Source organism: Etheostoma cragini, chromosome 6 (assembly GCF_013103735.1).
Source record: "Etheostoma cragini isolate CJK2018 chromosome 6, CSU_Ecrag_1.0, whole genome shotgun sequence".
NCBI classification, from domain to species: Eukaryota; Metazoa; Chordata; class Actinopteri; order Perciformes; family Percidae; genus Etheostoma; species Etheostoma cragini.
The window spans coordinates 14,147,641-14,170,287 of record NC_048412.1 but is presented as its reverse complement, the minus strand read 5'-3'; the positions used below and the strand labels follow the sequence as shown (position 1 = coordinate 14,170,287).

Sequence of the window (22,647 nt, the reverse complement as noted above, 5' to 3'; positions counted from 1 at the left end):
TTTATCTCACCTTCAAAAATATGTGGCTATAGGTGCATCATGTGCATATTTTGTACTTTGTACTGGAAAAGATGCTGTAGTTTTTACCTCTGTTAATAAAATATGGCAACAAAAAGCTCATTTTACAGTGTGAAGTTATTAAATATGTCTTGTCTGACACCCAAAAAAACCTTCACAGGGTGTTATATTGGTAATCTGAGTTTTCTTTTTAATTTTCACCAGTTATCCTTTGCTAGACGGAGCCAAATGGCCCAGTTGTTACTTGAAGCACCAGTTCTTAAAGTCAGTAAAACTGATCCTGAGATTATTTCCTTAGAAACTGTATAAAGATCTGCCTGAGAGGAAATGTTTTTATGAATGATAAGCAAACCATCTTGTCGCAGAACATGCTCCGTACAAAAACTAAGTGCACTCAAACACAGACGTGTATTTGGGATTTTCCATGTTCGACCGTCTGACTTTGGCAGTCCTGGAGCAGACTCTTGCCTAATATTGATTGGCTTGTCTGTGTGGAGACAGATGAATGCATTAGTACCCAGCTTACCCTGCCACTGGAAATATATTAAGTTCATGTATTAGGCACCATGTCTGGTTGCCATGGAGATGCACCGGGAATGAGGGACCAGGGAGGAGAGGGGGTGGGAGGGATGAAGAAGATGGGAGACGAGCCGGGGAGACAGGATGTGATGAGGCAGTCGACTTGATCTGTAGTCCTGTTCCCTCTTCCTCCTCTGCCTCTGTCTGTCACTTCTGTGTCCTCTGTGGCACCTACATTCCTTTTTGTTCCACCTCACTTCATTTCCTTTTTATCTCATACTATTTCACCACTACATTTAAGAATGTTCTAAACGCCAACAGATATATGCACTTTCCTTGCCGAATATTCTATGGATATTCCTTTTGGTAATTTTTCACTCGCCATCACCACACCATTTAGACTTTTACTCTTTTTATATTTGTCTTGGGTTTTCTTGCCAACACCTTTTACACCCTAACTCCCTCTTCATCTGCCTCTCTCCCCCCAACCGCCGCCTCCCTCCTTGGCTCACTCCATCTCAGTGCTCTGCAGTAAAACTGGTGCATTGAGGCAGCAGGAAATGGGGACCAGAGACAATAGAATGGAGGGAAGTATAGAGGGGAGTCTGTGATGTGATGCTCTTCTCTCAACCCCAGGCATGTTGAGGAAACATGAGCAGGGTCCTTTCAAAATGTTATTTTTAATTTCATGTGGAACATGCACATACAGTTTATATTCAATATAAATATACACACACACCTTGGAATTTCCAGGTGTGGTCACTATGAGCCCAGGATTTGAATAAAAACATACAGAAAGCTTTGAGTTTAAAGCTCAAGATGCAAAATGTGCACATCGGTTTTGTGCCTTGTGTGTGTTAGCTTGCTGTTTAGGACCTCTCTGAGCTGCTATCAGTGCTTTGTTGATATACAAGACAGTCTTCGCCTGTGTTGGGGTCACATTTTGACACAACACAATGTCAGAAATGTGGATGCCTGCTTCAGGAAGCTGGACCGCATATTTAATAATAATGGCAGAGTGATTGAGGCTGGCAGAGTGGGTGCGGGAAACAATTTCTTTCTGTTTTGTCATTTTTCTTCAGGCAAACAAAAAAACGGCATACAGTAGGAACATTTGTTTATAATTGTGTTACACGTGTCCCTCCTCTAGGTGAAGGCTATAACAAACAACTGAAAGAACTTTTGGATGCAGAGATCCTGCCCGTGGCAAACGAGTTTGACAAACAGCTGAACGATGGTAGGAACACCTGCTTAGATAGACACACACAACTGCACAAGTAAATGAGTGTTTAGGGCATCAGAATAATTAAGCAAGGTCAGAAATGAAGGGGAGTTAGAAATGAGAGATTTCAAAATGATGCCCTAAAGCACACAATTCACCAGGATGTGTTGAGCCAAATATTTCTGTCTTCCTCCTCCTCCTCTCCATCCATCAGAAACCGTGTATGAGAAAAGGTTGCAGACAGCGGCAGACAATTTCATCGCAGCTGCCTCCAAACTGCCTAGAGGTGAGACATGGTCTCTTCCCCTTTTCCTTCATCTTCTCATCTATAGTAAGGGCCATATTAGGTCATTACAGCTCCCTCTGATCTCTGTCCTATCTCTGTAATAAGCTAGTTACATTATTACAGCCTTTCAAATACTGTGGAGAATAAAGGAAGCAGTCAGGTTGAACTGACTAATAATTCTGGATGTCTGCACTGAATCAACTCACCTGGTTGTAAAATAATTTAGTGATACAAGTTGCTTATTTTGTTTTTACAGTCTCTGGATGCGTCCCTCCATGTGGTTAGTGTCTTTTTTTGTCTCTTCAATATCTTGATTTCTGTCATTAGAAACATACAATGTAATTCCTTTCATGCACCCATCAGGTTTTCAGAGTGCAGGTGCAGTGTACAACTGTATTACCTGCCAGTATGATTCCTGTGAATTCCCACTCGACTGTCCGGGTGAGTATTAATAATCCAACACAATATATCAGTAATCAGAGGCCTGTTGCTTAACATTGTTTAAAAGTGCACTAATCCAGACTTGACACATCCTGACACAACTATATTCTTACCTAATAAGCATCCACTCTTGATTCTTGAAATGCTCTTAGCAGAAAGTCAATTTAAAAGAAACAAAAAAAACGTGGTTTTATTTCCACACATTATACCTTTTGCACAGAACCCCCTAGGTACTCTTTAAGTCCTTGGCTTCTTTATACAAGGTGACAGTTGACTCCCACACACGATGGGATTCCTATCAACCCTGTACAGTAAAGCCACTGTTTAACATATCATCACTTTTACTCCCATCCGCAGAGACTGGGCTTAAGTATTATCATTAAGGAGGGTTCAGACTTCAAGAGCTCCCCCCCTGTGAATGCTATCTGTGTGTGTGTGTGTGTGTCTTACTGTGTGCGTGTGGGTGGCTATATGTTTGTGTCAGTTAAAGAAACTAAAGCAGTGGAGAACAGCAGGAGCCAAATGTGGTGTGAAGTGCCGTTTCTCTTACCAGACAATATGGAGGTGATCTGGAGGTTTGCAGAAGAGGTACGCTCGGCATATGGTGAACCTTTCATTGTCACTGAAGTACATTTAAAAGAATAGTTTAATATTTTGTGAAAAACAAGTTTTGTCTTTCTTTCCAAGAGTTGAATGAGAAGATTTATGTTTGTCTGTTAAATATGCAGCTGGGTGGTATGAAAACCGTTAGCTTAGCATAAATTCTGGATGCAAGATGAACTCGCTTGTCTGGCACTGTCCGGAGGTAAAATAAAGTGTGAACATGCTGGGGTTGTAACACTGGACTGCAAAGATAGACGACATGTCTCCCTTTCCTCCCAACAGTGTTGTAGAACTCGAGACTGGTTTTGGTCTTAAGACCTCTTTTTTAAGACCTTTTTTTCTAATTTGAAATGTGTTACTGTTAACCACCGTTCCACGCCCCCTTAATCCGCATTCCCAAAGTGAATGTAGGTGAAAGGAGAAGAAGCTCTGGCTGTCGTCAGTGTTAATTCAATTTATTTATTATATTTTATTTACCATATTAATTTGGAAAGTTTATTTGCAAAACATCTAAACGAAAAAAAAGTGTGTAAAATCTGCAATATTACCTTTTATCAACACAGCTGGGAACAACTTTTTTTTTTTAATCTGCGTTAAGTAAGGAAGCCTAAAAGAAGGTAAGTAACGCTAGCAAAGGTAGCTAGCCTACGTTATCAATCTGTCTCGGTGCCAAAACTCTCCAGAAATCTCTTCAACCCTCACCCAAAGGGACTTTAAAAAATATTAGCTACACATAGCTAGTTGTGTATATACTGTATGTTTCAGTTGTTTGGTCTGGTCTTGGGCTTGACTCGGTCTAGCCCTGCCTTTGGTCTTGGTTTTGTCTCAGTTTCAACTCCTCAAAGTCTTGTCTTGGTCACAATACACTCTGGTCTTGGTAATGACTTGGTCTTGGTTTAGGTGGTCTTGATTAGAACACTGCTTCCCACTGTGCAAAAGTGAAGCCAAAATATCCCGGATATGGGCGCTGTCAATCTGACAATTCACCGGGTTCTTCTGCATCAAATAACTAATAAAGACCAAACTTATCAGAAAAATGAACACTTGAACAAACATCAACATGATAACAAATATCTTAAATGACAGGAACCATCTATAGAAAAATGTCTTTGACATGCACTTTGACTTTTTAATTGGCCCATTTTCTGTCCACTAACATGGAGGTAGGGATTTAGGAATCATTTTGCAACAAGCCACCCCGGGGAAATCATGATGTTTTGGCTACACTTATACATTCTATGCGTCAACCCATGGTTGGTACTTATTGAGATGCAACTACAAAGCCTGATGAATGGATACAAAGCCTTTGTAGCATTATATTGGTCAAACATTGTAAAATAGCGCACTCTTTTGAAAATGTTAGTGCTGCGTCTGAGCCGATCGTAGTGAGCCATCTGTATGACCGACCTATACAAATATTCTGTTCCTACCCACACGATAAATGTAGCGGCGAAGGAGACACAGGGCAGGCCTCTCTCATCCATCATTTCAACACCACCCAACAAAATAGAACGTTGGGTAGAGGGGTAGCTCAGGGAGCAAGTTACAACAACATTCGGCCTGGTTTTAAGTGAAATGAAGTATGTGTGGGACCATTTCTTAGCCAGTTCAGTGACTTCCTACAATCATTTTGTCACTCTGAGGTTGCAAAGATTCCCCTAACCTGGGAACTCACTGCACCAGGGCAAGAACTATTCCAGCACATAACTCCTTGTAAGAAATTGTAATTTTACACTTCAGGGTTTTTGTGCAATTTAAAAATAAGAGATACCATGTTAAGAAGTGCGCTTTAGAGCTGCTGTTATTTGGATTTTGTTAAATTAAGAAAAGTCATGCTAAGCAAAGTTAACTGGCTAACCTCATATTTAATGTATAGATATGAAAGTGGTAACAATCTTCTTATCCAACGTTTGGCAAGAAAGTGAGTAATTGGATTTAATTTCATTAAAAAAACAAAAATTTTCATATTAAATATATCTTTTGCATCTGTGCAGATTGGCATAAATAAATCCTGCCTCTACAGCATTTGTACTAATTTATCCCTGGACAGGTGGAAACCCAGCAGGTGGATCAGTTTAAAGAAGTGACTGCGGGGGTCGACAGGCTCTATTCCATCCCTTCAACCAGCTTGCATCATCAGGGCACCTACCAGTGTGAGATCTACTCAGGCCAACGCTCCATTGTCAGGCTATACTTCTATCTCACAGGTAACAAGATACGCCACCTTTAGGAGAAAAAATGTGAAAGTTTGATTGAAATCTGAAGACAAAGAATACAACACCTTCACACCTGAGGATAGAATAAGCTTAGAAGATACAGATGTAGTATTTTATTTAATGGAGTAAATATACTAAATACTTTGTCTTAATCATCTATGTTTGAAGGATTGTGGAAGGCTCCACGCAAATGTCCTAAATATATTATTATAATGTAAAATTTTCTTTTATTTGTATTATTAGATCAAATGCATTTAAAAAGAAATAATACAACAGATGAATCTTTACTTAAAATAGTAAAGAGCAAAGATTCACTCATTACACATTCATTATTAATTTGTACCCTTTTTTTTTTTTTTCTTCATTGCCTTTTGCGCATTATGAGTTGAAATTCTCCCATGTATTTTTTCCATCCATCTCTTTCTCTCTAAGTGACCCCCCAGGTTGTGGCAGGCCACACAGAGCTGCAGGAGATATTCGACCTGTCTCTGCTCCCAGGAGGGCGGTTACTCCCTGCGTCTGGAGGGCCCCCTCATCCCCCCCCCTTCCCCTCGCCACTGCTTCTCACCGCCTGTTTAACTGCTTTGCTTCTGCTGCTGTTCCTCTCCCTGGGGTAAAACAAATCTATTATTTCTATAATGTCAGACACTGACATCAAAGAAACTTATAAATGCACATGTTTCCTTTGAAGTCGAGATGTATGCGAAGGCATACAAGTTGGTGTTATATGTCCCCTTTTTTCTTTTTCTTTTGCAGAGCTCTTTATTGGTCCTCAACACCAGAGAAAACAAGCCATGCTGAACATGAAGATGGAGTTGAAGATTTGGGATTTTTGAAAGGTGGGAAGATACATGTCGTGCAATAAAGGCATTTCATTAATCATCTGGTCTTCTACAGAGCGTTACGTCATAGCTTACAGAAAGCCTGTGTGTGACTCCTTCCACCACGAGAGGGCAGGATACATACGTAGCTCTATCAGCGGTGCCCAGTCTACTACAGCAGGTCTAGAGTGATGTAGAATAACTAACTAGGTTTACTCACTTACTTTGCATACTGTAAGTCTACCATTTAAAGTACTTAAGGTAATATTGTCCCTTTTACTTCTCTACATTTCTCTTACAGCTATACCTACTTTTCATGTTTAAATGAGCTTATTGAATGTTTGTGATGAAACTGCCAACAGTATGTAATCAATAGTTAGAATTGTCTCCACTTGAACCAGCTACCACAAAATATGCTACAATAAATGCCATTAAGTCATAAGAAATAATAATCTAAAAGAACCAAACACTTACCACATACCATTCTGCATAATAAATAATTTCATTTTTTATTATTTTGCACATTTTGCCCATAACACTTCTGCTAAGACAGGACTTTTAAAGGATCTACATATCTTGCATCAACTGTGTCAGAATAAAAATCTGAAAAAAAGATTGAGTGCAATGCTGTGTTCAGATTTGCCACGATAGATGAAAAACTTAAATGTTGTACGAATACCATCAAATACAAAATTTACCACAAAACAAATGTACTTTCAGTTTAAACAACCTAACACAACACGGTTTGTTCCTACCTTACATTTGTTTATCTATAACACGGAACATGTGGCAGTTTATCTGCAGATGCCCAGAAAGGAGAGCTAAAGTGAACTGAGAGGAGAAAGAAAGGAGAGCTAAAGTGAACTGATCTGGTGGGGCAATAAAACTGATGATGACCGGGTCATATTAATGTTATAGGGCTCTCTTCTATGGGCAAAAAGGGCAGGCAGCAGAGCTGTGATGACATGGGAGAATTAAGTTGTACTGACCAGGTCCAGTACAAACATTATGACTTTTAAAAGGCTGGGAACGCCCTGGACGAAAGCTGTTGGGTGATGGACACAGTGACATCCAGACAGTTTTGCTGATTAGGTTTTAAAACCTACATTTAATTCTAAACTGTAGTACAGAAACACCAAATTTAAAACTTCCTTTGTTATACTGCCATGTGTGAAAAGATGAAGCGGGCTAAAACAGCCGAGCCTTCAGGTGACCACAAGGGGGCAGCAAGTCACACACTACATCTCATGCCAGAAAGCATCTAGTCAGAATTTGGTTTGAACTTTGTAGTTACATTTACATCGTCTCTGGGTTCCAGAGAATATTTGGTTGCTAAGAAAAAAGATAACATCTCCCAAAACAAATCTGAATGATCACATGTTCTTTTATTGCAAAAAGGAGTTTTACTATGAGTGTGACATTAGTCATATTGCATTGGTGAACATAATAAATGTTAAGGTTTTCCTAAAGGGACCCAAAATAAACCAACAAAAGCAAGGTGATCACATAAATAACTTTTTTTTTAAATAACACACTGCAGAAATAGAGATTTACCTTTTCCTTCCATCAATTGAAAAAATAAATAATATTTTGATATTACTCTCACAAATTATTTTAGTTGCAATTTTCCCAACACAACATTTTCCAATTTTTTGTGTTGCTTATGAGGACCTACACTGGCCTGAATTTATGTTTTTATGGATACATATCCATAAAAATGTAAATCCTGGCCAGGCATGCAGTATGTGTATATAAATATGTATATGTGTATATATGTTTGTGTGTGTACATATATATGTATATGTGTACATATATGTACTGTATATGTGTGTGTATATGTATATCTGTGTATATATGTATATATGTATACATACATATGTATATTATATGTATATATTTGTGTATATAAATGTATGTGTGTATAGCTCCTCACTCTATCCTTTTTGTGACTAAAAACAAGTTGTTGGAAGATAACACTTATTATGGACTCAAGAAAACACACATTGTCTGCCTTTTCTTCTCCTATTATTGCCGCCTCACATAGATAACATGCAGAGAGAACATGTTGGCCAACTCATAAAACCAAATCGCGCTAATCTCACTTGTTATCAGATCAAAATTATCAAATGATTCAGAACAGATTTGTACAGTACAGTATATAGATCCTATATCACATTCCAGATGCTGAATACTAATACTACACTTCATTTAAATGAACAAGGTTTACAAGGTCCTTTACAGGGTAAAAACAATTAACAGAAATTGTGAGTGTTAATCACACAATCATAACAATGGTACCATCAATAAAACAATATTTATGACAAAGCAATAACACATTAATTATAGTGATACAACATAACAATGAAATCAAATCACGTGGGAAGGTAAGACGGGATGATCATAGGTGGCTACACTATTCAGTGTTTTATTAGGAGTATTAAATTAAGAGATTGACGTAGTCATCTCCTTTACAAGGAAGTTTAAGGGTCGTTATTATAATGACAATAACTTATAGTGTTCACCCTCTAACTATGCTATTGGTACTTTTTAATTACCTGTATTTGACCAAAAACACATTTGACCTGCATACCACCTGTCCTTAACCTCATCTTTTGAGCTGCAGTGTAGTTTCCACTTTGAGTGAGGAAATCCCCAAAAAGGGAGGAAAACGCATGTACACTTAGTCAATTAGACAACCTGTAGAAAACAATCATCTTATTGATAAATACACTTCAAAAAATTGTTTTACTTCTTCCTTAATAGTTACATAGTTGCCAAGAACCTCCTGTTTCGTTCTGATCGCTGCGGAGCAACACACTGTAACTGTGGTGGGTGGTTCCAGGTACAAGAAGGAGATATCGGACAACTCAAGCACAGTCTGCTCTTGTGGGCATCACCCCACACCAACACAATACCTGCCTTCTGCTGGAAACCACAACACCAATTCTTAGTACAAAAGGGGCACATGACTAATAGAGATAGCACACAACATCTAAGATTTCCACTGCAAGACCAAGTAATGAAAAATTCATCCTGAAACATCCCAGCCAGGGCCGTGTCTAGGATTTTAGAAAATCCTAAGTCATAAGTTAAGGTCCCCCATGAACTAAGATAGTAAACAGTTGATACATACCCCCTTAACATCAGCCTCTGAGCCTTGAATTCAAAGCACCAGCTGTAAGTGTCTTTAGACAAAACGCAAGGTGAATTTTAGATGCTGCACGAGTGTATACAAAGTAAAAGATAGACACAATAAGATGCAAATTAAGCAAAAATATCCATTCTATCCAGGTGCGGAAATGTATAGAGACAAGAGAAAGTAAAGTTCCTGGTGAGTTCCGTCAGACGCTGGACTGCCACACAAACTGGCGCACACATGCCATAGACATGGTCAGTGTGTACGTTGCTAGCTATTTTACACAACAAACTACTTCAAAACTGTTCAGTTGGTGCATTGTTAATTTCAAATTGCACAAATGGTGCAATGGTCAAATTTGCACGAATTGGCAATGAGCCCTGATACATAATCTTACATGAATGGAGCCCATCATTTTTAACTGTTTGTACTGTGAGTCTGCAATGCCATGTTTCTGGTATAAACACATAAAGAACCAAAGTCATACACTGCACATACATACATACATACAATATATAATACAGTTTGGCTACAAAGTTCCTGAGAATGACTTTTATCCTTTCAACACATTTGGAATCTTTACCATCAAATTCTTATCTTGAACTATGTCTGATTTACATGCTACTTAGAGGTGGGATAGACCATGGGTAATGACATTGGACCTCTGGAACTGTAAGAGGTCACAGAAATGATTATCACACTAATATTTGATCAATGTATGTGTGTTTTGGGTTCCACCAAATACAGAAGATTGCCATGCTAAATGAACGATGTCTCATTGGTGGCAGAAACACAATGCAAGGACTAACTGGGCTGTGCGAGCCTTATAAAGCACGTGGAGAGTCTAATTATAGTCAGACATGACTCAACACTCAACTTGTCATTTCATAGGCAGATTGCTTGTATTTTTTCCACTGGGTTGCCCCATTGCAAAATCAACCAATCATGCATTGTGACCAGCCTTACAGCAGGAAACTCTAAATATGTAAAATGATATCTGAATTATTTTTTGGTATAGTCTGGTATACATTTAGATTCTAGACTGAGTCTTCTTTCTTCTCATTTGGACCCCTACTTACACTCTCTATCTTAATATGTAAAAGGCAACAGAGGGGAGTGCCCGGGAGGTTAAAAGCGTCATAAAGGTTATTTGTCAAAAAAGCTCCTTCAGCAGATCTCACTGTTGACAGGACCATAAATCAGTCCTTTCTTTCAGAATTGTGTGTATAAAAGGTGTAATTGCTTTTCTCATCCTGTAACTTTGAACTGTTTGAGGCTTTAAGTCCTGTTTATGATATTGTACACTCGCCACAATAATAGGAAGCAATCAGTCTAATTATTTGCTTGTTAAGTTCCAATGTATTATCATTTAAAAATACTAAAACTTTAAATAAGGTCTTCTGTTCTAAAAAATCCTGTTATAACGTGTTAGGTTTTTTTCGGAGCTGACACTTTAAGATGATGTGGGATAATGGTTACCCTGTTGTGTTTCTCTGACCATGTATTGTGACTGTGGCACACTGTGTCTCAGGCAGAAATGATCTAGTTTTGATGAAAACTCAGGAAAGTACCTGCAACATTCTGCCATTTTTTTGTTTGAAAGTGCCAGAGGTCCAGGTAATAATGTATCTCTTCTGTGCGGTACATTTACACATTTTTAGAATGACACATTCACTCTAAAGGACAACAAACTTCATAATGTTTCCCCTAATCTCTATTTCATGAATATTTCAGACAGTGACACAATTTTGGGTAAATGATGCTTATTGTTGTGACACTCCAGTAAAAAATTATATATATATATATATATTTGTGACAATCCCAAGGGGGAACTATGGTTTTGATGCTCCAGACAGTGACTTCATGTTTAAAGTTGGGGGAAAGTTGTGGGCTCTGATTGGTGTTCATTGGTTTGCATCATCAAACTGTGTTTTTGCGAGATGTTCCAGTAAAGGATTGAAACTCCACCAGTCTGAGTGTGCATGATAGTCATCTCTGCAGATCGAGGGAACACCCTCAACATAATTTGTCCAAATACTGTGTGCCAAAAATAACTAAATGATCTAACAGAGTTCTCCATTCTTATTCTGTATATTGCTTCATTCTCTCATCTCCACATCTGTTTTATGTTTTGCCGTACGAAAAGGAGTAAATGGAAAGAAAAATAAAATGCAGTCTCTGTACTTGGAAAGTACTTCATTGTTGATGACAACCACGAGCCACATCAACAAAGAGCAACAACAAACTTAGTATGTTTTATTGTGTTGTTTTGAAAAGCAAAAACATGTCATTATTGATGATATATTATACACATGATAACCCATGTAGTGCTAATTTATCTACCACAGTGTCTATCATCTTGTATTAATTATGACATATTTGATCTTTAATTGTAACCACAGCGGTGGTCTTCACGTGTTGTGGAGGAGCTACTGCAGTTTGCTGGAAAATTATCTCTGTAAATGATAGCCTCTTCCGAGACAAAGTTCAGACCGAATGAGACCAACAAGAGTTCAGAGCTGAAGGTGACACAACACTTTGGGGTCCTTATTTCTCCTTCCCATTTGTAACAGATCAAACGTGAGCCTCAACATGTGTACCAGCTTAAACTGTTCCTCTTTCCTGATGTCAGGGATAGAGGCCCAGACAGGGTGGGGAGGGCAAGCTAATTGAAAGCATACATGGGGGGAAGTGATGTTTGGCTTCGTCACTCTTGGTTTTCTTGTAACGTCTTTTAAATATCCTTTTGCAGACTCATTAAGGCGTTGTAACTGTACAGAAACAGATTCCTATGTTGTATATCATCCCAGAGCTTTGAGGTTGGCATTGGCTGATTTACAGTTTGGGTAAAATATTCATAGTAAAAATGTTGCTATTAGAGACCAAACACGGGATATGACTGGGAAATCTGATGACTAATGTTGACGCTGCTCTTGGGGAAATCCAGAACTTTTACTCACGTAAGAAAATGTTATTGTCTGCCAAACTGTAGTTGTTTTAACCACGATCAGGCATGTAGTGCAAAGCAGACTGTAGTTTATATCCCTGAAGTTTCACTTTCAGGATTGTTCCATTGCATCTGGAAATTTTGTCAGATCTCCTTCATTTGGCCGAATATCGGTCCACTTGCACTTTCTTTGTACTGGAATTTTAAACTCCGGTAGACTATGGTTAACTGCTCCTCAGATCTCTGCATGGTAAATTAAGAAAGCTAGCTGGAAAAGCTGTCCAATCATTTCTGTTGCACGACTAAATCAGCTTTTGAGCGTACACGTTCCACCAAAACAGTTCAGTTCAAACAGTGGCACCATGGCAACACTCTGCGCTTAGCACCGCTCATTAAGATTGTTATTGGTTTAAAGATATGCCCTATAAACCAGAGCATGTTCCTGTCCCATCCCTGAATGCTATGTGGACTAGCCAGACCCTCCTTTGCAGCGCTGTGGAGGAAGGTCGGGCAATGCGAGACTGAGCAGACGATAGAGGTGCCTCTGATTTGCTTCACAAAGACTAAACTTTGTTATCTTTGTACTGAACTTGAATGACTGTTTGATCATCCACCTTTTGATTGCCAGTGGGATTGTGACAACTCTGGTCCTCTAGCAATAAAAGACGGCTTTAAAGTTGTTTTAAGTATTCCACAATAGGGAGTCATTTGCATTACAATTTTCAAATAGGATTTCCTTGAAGTGATTAAAAAAACTGCTGCCCCACCTAGCTCTTATAACTGGTAGCAGGAGTGTTTCATAGATCAGTTAGTGTTCATAGATCCTCCTTACCTAACCACCTGAGAGGCATGCTGATACCTAAGAGTCTAAATTTCTCATGGAATATTTTTCAATTGCACTTAACATAAGTTTAGGGAGATGTTTCTGTATGTACAAAATTAAACTTTTCTCATGTGAATATATCCAAATCACAACACCCTAAGTTCTAATGACAGAATATACCGCACACACAAATACTAGAGCAAAAAAAGGCCTGAGGCTAACAGATCAAATGCAAAGGTAGAGCAGGTCGTCCTTTAATCAAGGGGTTGGTGGTTTGATGCCCTGCTCTTCCTGTCCGCATGTCGGCCTCCTTGAGCAAGACCCTGAACACCAAGTTGCTCCCGATGGAAAGTGCGGAACTTTGCGTGGGAGCCCTGCCACCTTCGGTGTATGAATGTGTGTGTGAATGAGAGCAGAAGAATCCAGTAAGGTAGAAAGGTTATATATGAATATCTTCCAGTGACAAAATGCACCTAAATCAGTGACTTTACAGTTTATTTTACTGGGCGATTCTTGTGACTTTTTTTCTTATCAGTGCAATCAAGATTGTCATTGGGATTCTGGATAACTTCCTACCACTCCCTCAAATGGTGGCAGCGATGCTGATGCTTACAATGAAGAAGGGATATATTAAGGATGCTGGTCTGTAGCAATTTTGTGTGTTGCAATCACATGTAAGTGTGCAACTGTGTACTGATTTACCAAGTCATTGTTTTGGCTTTACCCTGTAAATATTTAGATTTTGATCCAAAGAAGACAGATCTGTACACATTAAAAAAATATTTATTTTTTCAATTCTGTACAAATTCCCCAAACCAACATTTTCACATTTTCAGACAATTCCCAGCCATTACAACAAGCTATCAAGAAAATAGGTATGCAGCATCTAAATACAATGTTTAAAGAAATAACAGTCCCCATTGTTTCAGGTTTCAGTAACTGACTCCATGTTTTGATCCTTGGTCACAGCATCATTATCAGTCCAGTTTTAGAAGTACAGTTTATTTTTCTCGCCTTGGGCATTTTTCCCACTTCGCAAAAAAATGCTGTTTCCTATGTTTTCAAGTATGTCTGCAACGTTGCAGAAAGTGCCATCCAGGATCCAGTGAAACACAATAACAGTGGTGACGTAATGGTCACCAAACTGACACAGTCATGCTGGTGGAGTTCATTGTGTTGTTAAAGTCATCTACATACAGTACACAAGTGTGGACATGTTACACATACCCCAAGATCCATTGCCCACACCTTTAAATACAAAATAGCAGATTTCCAATCTTTATATATTATAAATAAATATCTGATGGAAGGCCATCCCTCTGACAAAGATAAACCTGAAAAGTGCATTTGTCCAAAAGCCCTCAGTGTAGTTTCATTTAAATGCGCAACATCTCTATATGAATTAAATATTTGTCTTTTTCTTTTATAAAGACATTTGTCTTTTATATTTTGTTTGTTTTGTTTTTCAAAAATGCTCAAGTAATGTGGATCCATATCATCAATTTTAACAATATTTTGAAGTTTGTTGGATTAGTAAATGTATGAATAAATTATCTTCCTTTACTGGACACTTTGGGCCTACACACTTAATGTGTAACTTTGGCTGCGTTTCCTACATAGCTGGCGGAACCAAATCCAGTAGAGGAGCAACATAACCAGCCAGTAGCAAGTGTAGGCCACACAGCCAAAGACAATAAACTTTGTTTCGAGTATCTTGGCTGGTGTAGACCAATCCCGTTGACTCTCCTTGTAGATTGTGTTACCGAGCCCACCTAATAAAATGGCTGCCCACACTGACAGAGGGAGGAGGGGCATGTAGTTCCCTACAATCTTACGCCTGCCTGATGTCCCCCAACTGCTTTTGTTCATGGTGATGATGGCAAAGTACTTAGCAGGCAGCAGGCTGGTCATGTACAGAGCCGAGTAGAGGGACATAAACACCATCACCATGTCTCTTCGAAGGATGCAGGCGTATGCAGCTTTCACAAGCCCGATCAGCTGGATGCAGCACAGGATCCAAAGGATGTCCCACAGCGTGCCTGTCCAAAACAGCTGGATGATGGTGGCGGTGACAAAGAATGGGAAAATACCTGAGACGATAGACTCGTAGGTCATCCAGAGGTGGTGCTTGTGCCACCACATTGCATTGTAGAGCCACTCACGGAAGTAAGATTTTGTCCAGCGGGTCTGCTGGTTGAGCCAGCGCAGAAACTGAGCAGGTGTTTCCGTGTAGCATTTGGAGCGGGCTGTGTATCTGAAGGAAATTACCAAAATAAAATCAACGAAATCTTTATTATTACAGAAAAGATAACACAATCAAGATAATAGAGTTTGACGTAATTTCTGTGCCCTATATTGATAAGCTTCTTACTTTGTAGCATAGCCCATGCTCAGCATTCGGTTGGTAAGATGTCTGTCATCACCAAATGTGCAGTGACTTCCCAAAAACATCTGATTGTACCAGGACTCCAGAAACTGCTGGAGGAGATCATTCCTGTACAGACCTTTATGAAGAAATTCAAGAAAGAATTATCAGTTGCAAGTTACAGCAGTGCATTAAAGCCATGACAATCACTGCTCAACATGTAGAATCATTATTTTTACCCATGTCACAGAAAATCTTTTTCCTTACCCAAAGGGCCACTTATGCAGGACACACAGTTGAAAAAGGACTGACAGGACCTTTCGATGTTGAAAGCCATCCAGTACCTTAGACTGCTCATGAAGCTGATGTAAGAGTCTTTCAGGTTGAGAATCATCACATCTCCTCCCACAGCTCCATACTTGTGGTTACTCTCCAACACTTTACACAGCTCCATGGTTGCCAGAGGGTCCAGCTTGGTGTCTGAGTCACACACCTGGGGATGGAGAACCAGATTCATTTAATAAAAAATGAGCATATTTCTATTAAATGATCTTAACTGAAACAAAACCATGTCCTTATATTTTGTTTCAGTTAAGATAATTTCAGTTAAGATCATTTCATGAATTCTAAAAGAAAAATACATACTTGAATATAGTCAACTGATGGCCCGAGTGCTTTAAAGGCTGTGTACATCACTTCCCGCTTGCCGCCCCACTTCTGCATGATGCACACGCACCTCTTGTTCTGGATCAGGCGCTCTACCTCCTTTCGCTGTAGATCCTCACCTGCAGCATGATCAGCATCCCCTCCTGGGCCCATTTCTGTTGCCATTTCAACATCCTGCTGGGCCTGAATGGGGTCCCATGTATGGTAGTTGTTCTTCCACACATAACAGCCAGGGTCTTGGTCCGCAAACACCTCCCTGAACATGTCCATCATATACCGGTCATCATCTTTGTTCCCATCTATCACCATGATGATGCGCAGTAGCTCAGGGGGATACTCGAGGGCCCTGATGGAGTTCAGGCACTCTCTGAGATACACAGGGTCCTCTTGGAACGCTGATATAGTGAAGCCAATGGTTTTGGTTAATGTGCAGGGGTCTGTTCGAGCTCTCATTCGCCGGTGCTCAATGAAGGCAAACAAGCTCTGGACCAACACGTGGAGTGAGAGGAGTAGTCCATAAAAGCCAAAGGAGATGATTCCATACATGGAGGTAGCCAGCTGGAAACCGTCAACATACGCCCATATCATCACGCCCAGGACCACCAGAGCAAAGGTGAAAGTGAGGATGGCACGAACTGTTGAGCTCAGCGTCTTCAATAAAGGTTTCAGCTCCATTGTGTTTCTTCACCTTACAGACACAAAGAAGCCAGATTTATGGTTCGGCTTGTACATGCGTGTGGATTCCTGCTGGTCCTTTGTTATGCTGAACATTTTTACAGACATTTACTGTTCTTGCATAAAACGCTGTGTTATATGAAATTAGTTGTTTTATGTGGATGCTTGTAAGACATGTTAACTATACAAGTTGGAAAATAATACAGCTACATGCATACATAACACTTTGAGCTCCAGGCCATTATTTTTAAAGTTTTCAGAGCCAAGACTATTAATCCAAAAGACTGAATACTTTCCCCACATCATTCATCATTTCTAACTTGTTGTAATTGCATATTTTAACGTAATCAATGATATTGCCTTTATATTATTGAAAAAACAAGATTTTTTTATTAGCTTGTATGTACAAATTTAAAATACTACAGTTATACCTAATTTCTACGAACCATATTTATTCATCCTAAATGTCCCAAACAAGCTTAAACCCCTATTCTGTAACCAGCTGACCTAAACAGCTGAAATATAAAACAAGAAGTGACACCGTGTTAATCAATTAAACTATTAAATAATAAATAAATAAAATCGTAAAAGATTAAATATAACCGGTAAACGATATGTGTAAACGCATCATGCATCTTACCTTAGAAATCTGATAGGCTACCTGTTTTTATTTAAAAATGTGTATTTTAAATCTTATCCTTTTTAATGACTTGCCATGATTCTACAGTCCTTGTTTTGTTTGTATTTAAATTAAAGCCTATCTTTAGTCATTCCAATATAATTATATCCTACTCTCATTATCAGTTTTTAAGTAATGCATCAGAAAAACAATAATGAAAGAACGTGACCAAACACATGACGAAGTTATCTGTTTCAACCCTACCTGATGTCAAGTTCTCCTGCTTTAAGTTTGCGAGACATCCACTTGGTGTTTCTCTTGTGCGACAACTTGTAATAAAGTGTGTTGGCTTTATACTAGGTTGACCACGGACGGAGCCATGTGCGCCCTTTTTATGTCTGGGGAATGATCACTTACGCGCTCCCACGCTGACTCAGCCGTGCGTCAAACGCAAAGGCGGTGGTCCCGACTGAGGACATCTGTGCGTGCGGTCCACACGTCTGCTTTGTTTTGTTTTTTGCTATAGAGATCTTAAGTCTGTGACCTCTGATAAGACTATTTCCTAAAAAAAAAAAGAGATTCCCAAACTGAGCTGCACTGTTGGAGCTTCAAATAGATTCACCGGAGAATCAACTCACATTTCTGTTTGGAACATCTAGGAGGATTTTTTGGGTTGCCTATTGTGAGGTTGGCGCAACGTTTTTCCAATTACAGCCAGTCTAAATCCCTTGAGACTTTACAACCTTTTTAAATAACACCGTTTTATTTTATTTTATTTCATTTCTCAACCCGCTTTTTAGATCCGTGCACAAGAATTGTAATGAAATAATAAATAAATAAATAAATAAAGGAGTGCAGTCGAGTGTTCAATACAGTGACTATTAAAAAGTGGTGGAATGCAAGCACAAGTACTCAACTACTGTAAGCCACTTAAGTAGCTGCTTATTACCTTTGTACTTTACTTGAGTATCTCATTTTGGAGGGAAATATTGTACTTTTTACAATTTAGTTACTTTGCAGATTAAAATAATAACACCATATATATATATATATATATGGTGTATATATATATATATATATATATATATATATATATATCTTCTAACACATTATGATATATTATTATAAGTTAGGTTACACACCACTATTTTAAGTAAATCAAATTGGCTCCACCTTTACCAACTGCAAAATTTAAGTGATTACATGAAGTGAACAGATTAATGCATCAATCAATAGTCAAATGTATTAATCTGAAATAGGCCATTCTGCATATTGAGTAATGTTACTGTTCACACTTTAAACATATTTTGATGCTGACACATCAATGTGCTGACATTTTTGTATTTTTACTTAAGTAAGATTTTGAATGCAGGGCATTACTTGTAACAGAGTATTTTACAGTATACGGCTACTTTTATGTAGATAAAACATCTGAACACTTCTTTCGTCTCAGGTATTGAAAATGAAACTCTTGAAGTTATTCTGTTTTGCTAGAAATGCAGAATGCCAGGTATTCAATCACATTAACCTTGAGAGAGAAAAGATAAGTAGCCTCAGAAGCATGCAGTCAAGCGTGTATGCATGTTGGATGTTGCCCTCTGCTGGCTCTTCTCTGACACTGCAGAAGTCCAAAAACCAAAGTGGTAGTAGTGGTGGGAGGTAGACAAAAAGGGAGGTCTTTTTCATTGTGAAGTGTAATAGGAGTCACAGAGTAAAGGAGGTCCTGTCTTTGTTCTATACTACTACTCAGTGACTTCAGAGGACTGAAGCTGCTCCTTCCGGTACACTAAGTTGCTGCCACTGTCCTAAATTAACAATGATTAGATCCCTGTGGAGTTACTTTACAGGGAAATCTGTTGACCGCTCATGAGGGTCCACACCCTAAGCCGCAGGAGCTGGCCCAAAGCGTCAACACGCTTCATGTCAGACCCAAATAGAAGCCACCAGGCAGCTGATGTCATGAATGGAGGCTGAGCCAGTCAATGTGTTGAGGGACATTAAACTACATATGTTGTTTTATGTGCTATGGGTTTTCTCCATGAGATCTGCATGTTTGCATCAATGTAGGTCTATATACAACACTATATGCTTTTGTGCCATTATTTTACCACTTTCAATTTGTCATCTCCAATATGTTCTCTAAAACTTTTTCTGTTAAACAGTATTATATATTTATGAGTAAGGTGCTTTGAATAAATCTTTTCACATGCATTATTATTAAATTATTACTCCGTCAATCAGCTTGTCAGCTATTTCCCTTTGCCTCTATTTCCTTTTTATAGCTCAATTTATATGAAAAGGTCACAGCTAAATTCTGGTTTCTTCTGACACGGCCAACTATTGTAGTCGCTAAAGGAATAAACTGCATTGGTCTGTGGCCACATCAAGAACATGTACTGTAAAGGACTCTACATTGCAGAAGGAGGAGGACTTTTTTTACCAAGCTACCAAAACTTCTAAGTAGCTCGTAAACATGGTTTGTGGAATTCTGTAGGATTTAAAACATGGAGATCTAAGTTGCCAGAATGAACATCCTGGCCAACGCGGTGCATCCAGCATCATAGCAATAAGAGTTATTTTTTGTACACAGCCTGTGAGTCCTCGTTAGGCCTCTTTATTTGGTGGTCAAGCAAATGCCTGGTGACTCAGCCCGCTGCTCTGCGCCACACCCAAGCAACCAAAATCCACTTAAATCACTCGGGCATTTTGTGATTGCTTTTTCTCATATGTGCACCTGATGCTGTTGTTAATTGCCGGTTTGTGACCTTCCACAGAAAGGGTACAGAGCGGCGTCACAGAGAGGTAGTGACAAGCAGTGCATATGCTTCGTCATTTAGAGGCTCGAAACTCAAAAACTCAAATTTCTATTTTACTCCAAACACAAACTGCACAAACATTCAGACCCAACTACAGCTAAAAAAAGTTACTGGATAGTCAACTGTCTAAGTACCATATTTGTAGCAGACAGTACTCCATAATCAGTGATTATGGAGTGTGGCCAGAGTGTGCAACATGCTTTACAGTTTCCACCCACAGAGAGCAGTGTAGCAGCATTTTTTTTTGCCCTTTGTGATTTACTGTTGGCTTACTGTAAATGTCAGGTTTGCTCCTCAACTGCTCTGTGTTGTACCAAGACAACTGTGAGCAAGAGACATGTCTTCCCATTCATTTTAAAGTCCGTCTGAGTCAGAATTCATACAGCATGGGAGGTAGGTAGATAGATAGTTGCCCATTTGATTTACAGTCATGCTCACCAAAGCAATGAATTATGGTGCTGAGCACAAGTGGCTTTTCTGATGCACTTGTTCTAGACACCCACGGAGCAAAACACCTGTCTGTTAATTTACTGTAATGCAAAGCCAAAGTGCATGCGGGAGGCAGATGTCTTTTGCTTCATACAGGATTCTCATTCTCATTCTGATGCCTGATTAATAGAACTGTAAAAATCCCACTGTGGACACAGCACATCATATGGTTGACTTTACTGGCAGTTCACATGTGAATTATATCATATCTTTGCTGCTCAGCCAGATGCCATGGTGTTCTTGATCCAGGAAATGTAATTGCAAACTTTTGTGTAAACCCCAGGTTTCTTTTTCAAAGCGCAGCCATGCCCCCAAGACACAACTCCCTGGAGTTCTCCGTCACAGATCAAGGGACCCCCAGAGTCACCCTGAAGATAAAAAAGATAATGATCTTAACTGGTGCATCCTTTATTTCAAGAGGCAGAAACAGTGGTTGTGTGTTACAGTAGCCATTATCTCTGTGTTACCTGGCAGGAGTCCTTTCCTCCCTCCAGAAAGCCAGCGCAGATCATGTTTTCAGTGAATTTGAAAGGATATGAATTAAAGCATGTGTCATCACTCAGGAGAGGGATGTCCAGGCACTGCAACTTATCAGGGTACCTTGCTGATAACGAAGAATATTTTGACGTATGTTAATGGCATGAAATAGCATTTTTGGCGCATTCTTACACAGTGAGATAGTTTTTCTGTAACGTACAGCCCTCATTGCTGGGACGAAGACTCCCCCATCCAGAGACTTGGCACATTGTACCATCGCTGGCACACTTTGAAGGGAGTGTAGCAGGGCTCACATAGCTGTTCAGAATGGCAGGTCGACGTAGTTTAATCAGCATGATATCACTGTCCTGTGTGCCGGAATTGTAGTCAGGGTGGCGAATAAATTTGCCAGACATAATGTGCTGTTCAGTCCCTTCAGGTTGCCAGATGTCATGCTCCCCCAGTCGAACTTCTACATCTGACCTATAAGAAATAAATCCATTTTGAAAGTGACTTTGTACTCTGACAGCTAAACTTTTCAAACACAGTATATGGGTAAATCCATCATTGTTAACCAGCTGCTAGAGTTTTGTTTTAAATGTTGTAAACAAAGGTAAGCGATATTTCTTACTTTGTTTGGCAGTGTGCAGCAGAGAGCACCCACTCATCAGACAGAAGAGTCCCACCACAGAAGTTGTACCCAGTGAAGAGAGAGACTTGGTGGGGCACAGAATTCTTCGAACACTCATATCCTCCAACAATCTTGTTATCCTCCTTCAGGGCAACTGCAGCTGTTAAAAAGTAACAAAGACAAAAACAGAGAAAAAGTGTTTTGACATCTATCATATCAACAAGTAATTCTACATTCGATGCCCCATAATCAGACTTTTTACAGCATCTTTCAGTTCCGTACGATACCTGCCCCTCCAAAGAGAGTCAAAAGAAGGAAAATCTTCATGCCTACTGTCTGTCTGTCGGGCAGATTAATGTGCCCTCACTCACTCAGTTTCAGGTATTTTAGTCCTCTTATCTCCTTTTTTCAAGGTCTCCTATCATCAGAGGTACACCTCAAACACTGAACATGTGTTACTTTTCCTTGGAACACTGGATGTACTGTACAGTAAGCAATAAAAGACAGAAAAACAAACTGGGGGAAACAGCTTGGCTGAGGAAACCATTTGAATTGCAAACTGACATTTGGAATTCCCCTTTGTCAGTATGTTTTTAGATAGAGTGATTTTTGTTAGATTTTGAGCTATTGTAAGTTCGAGCTCACTGTGGAATCAGTGTATTTTCTTTAAGCTTAGACACTATGGCAATGTTTTTTTTCTTTACAACAGGTGTATTAGACAAACACATACTGGACATGAACTGTGTACTGCTTTCAGGTAAAACAAAAAGGGACGTTCACATGTGTGGATGTTGAGTAAGACTTGGTGTGTGGGTGTAATTTATGTGGTTAAAGATGCTCTGGGCCAGAATAGAATTGTGCTTTAGAAAATGAATGT

At 39.3% G+C, this 22,647-nt stretch overlaps 3 protein-coding genes across 5 annotated transcripts; 1 reads left to right on the top strand and 2 right to left on the bottom strand.

The window, feature by feature from the left end:
• Positions 1–1,312: 1,312 nt before the first annotated feature.
• On the top strand, positions 1,313–6,181 carry LOC117946925 (sperm acrosome membrane-associated protein 6). Of its 2 annotated transcripts, none has more exons than XM_034875438.1 (9): positions 1,313–1,577; positions 1,688–1,774; positions 1,974–2,045; positions 2,302–2,325; positions 2,409–2,486; positions 2,971–3,074; positions 5,140–5,296; positions 5,749–5,918; positions 6,062–6,181. In XM_034875438.1, exons 1-9 carry the CDS (start codon positions 1,364–1,366, stop codon positions 6,104–6,106), a joined length of 951 nt encoding a protein of 316 aa, XP_034731329.1. In that variant the 5' UTR covers positions 1,313–1,363; the 3' UTR covers positions 6,107–6,181. The 2 variants fall into 2 exon arrangements, with proteins under 2 accessions (XP_034731329.1, XP_034731328.1); XM_034875437.1 differs by having other exon boundaries at positions 5,738–5,918.
• A 7,700-nt stretch (positions 6,182–13,881) lies between these two features.
• Positions 13,882–17,772, bottom strand: has1 (hyaluronan synthase 1). Of its 2 annotated transcripts, XM_034875406.1 has the most exons (5): positions 17,622–17,772; positions 16,043–16,751; positions 15,665–15,890; positions 15,404–15,536; positions 14,611–15,286 (listed from the first exon to the last, which is right to left on the bottom strand). In XM_034875406.1, exons 2-5 carry the CDS (start codon positions 16,736–16,738, stop codon positions 14,611–14,613), a joined length of 1,731 nt encoding a protein of 576 aa, XP_034731297.1. In that variant the 5' UTR covers positions 16,739–16,751; positions 17,622–17,772. The 2 variants fall into 2 exon arrangements, with proteins under 2 accessions (XP_034731298.1, XP_034731297.1); XM_034875407.1 differs by lacking the exon at positions 17,622–17,772 and having other exon boundaries at positions 13,882–15,286; positions 16,043–16,738.
• A 3,050-nt stretch (positions 17,773–20,822) lies between these two features.
• On the bottom strand, positions 20,823–22,272 carry LOC117946932 (trypsin-3-like). The gene is made up of 5 exons (XM_034875448.1): positions 22,058–22,272; positions 21,771–21,930; positions 21,360–21,622; positions 21,130–21,266; positions 20,823–21,030 (listed from the first exon to the last, which is right to left on the bottom strand). The coding sequence occupies exons 1-5, from the start codon at positions 22,095–22,097 to the stop codon at positions 20,881–20,883; spliced, it is 750 nt and encodes a 249-aa protein (XP_034731339.1). The 5' UTR covers positions 22,098–22,272; the 3' UTR covers positions 20,823–20,880.
• Between the last annotated feature and the right edge of the window lie 375 nt (positions 22,273–22,647).

What these genes read in the sequence shown, in the direction of transcription:
- has1 (XM_034875406.1), bottom strand. Translation starts at nt 16,738, where the DNA reads ATGGAGCTGAAACCTTTATTGAAGACGCTGAGCTCAACAGTTCGTGCC. An exon ending in CATCAGTTGACTATATTCAA is followed by an intron (nt 15,891 to 16,042) that starts GTATGTATTTTT and finishes CTCCATCCCCAG; the next exon opens with GTGTGTGACTCAGACACCAA. An exon ending in CTGCATAAGTGGCCCTTTGG is followed by an intron (nt 15,537 to 15,664) that starts GTAAGGAAAAAG and finishes TTCTTCATAAAG; the next exon opens with GTCTGTACAGGAATGATCTC.
- LOC117946925 (XM_034875437.1), top strand. Translation starts at nt 1,364, where the DNA reads ATGTGCACATCGGTTTTGTGCCTTGTGTGTGTTAGCTTGCTGTTTAGG. An exon ending in TGACAAACAGCTGAACGATG is followed by an intron (nt 1,775 to 1,973) that starts GTAGGAACACCT and finishes TCCATCCATCAG; the next exon opens with AAACCGTGTATGAGAAAAGG. An exon ending in TGCCTCCAAACTGCCTAGAG is followed by an intron (nt 2,046 to 2,301) that starts GTGAGACATGGT and finishes TTGTTTTTACAG; the next exon opens with TCTCTGGATGCGTCCCTCCA.
- LOC117946932 (XM_034875448.1), bottom strand. Translation starts at nt 22,097, where the DNA reads ATGAAGATTTTCCTTCTTTTGACTCTCTTTGGAGGGGCAG. An exon ending in TCGTCCCAGCAATGAGGGCT is followed by an intron (nt 21,267 to 21,359) that starts GTACGTTACAGA and finishes CTTCGTTATCAG; the next exon opens with CAAGGTACCCTGATAAGTTG. An exon ending in GAGGAAAGGACTCCTGCCAG is followed by an intron (nt 21,031 to 21,129) that starts GTAACACAGAGA and finishes TTTTATCTTCAG; the next exon opens with GGTGACTCTGGGGGTCCCTT.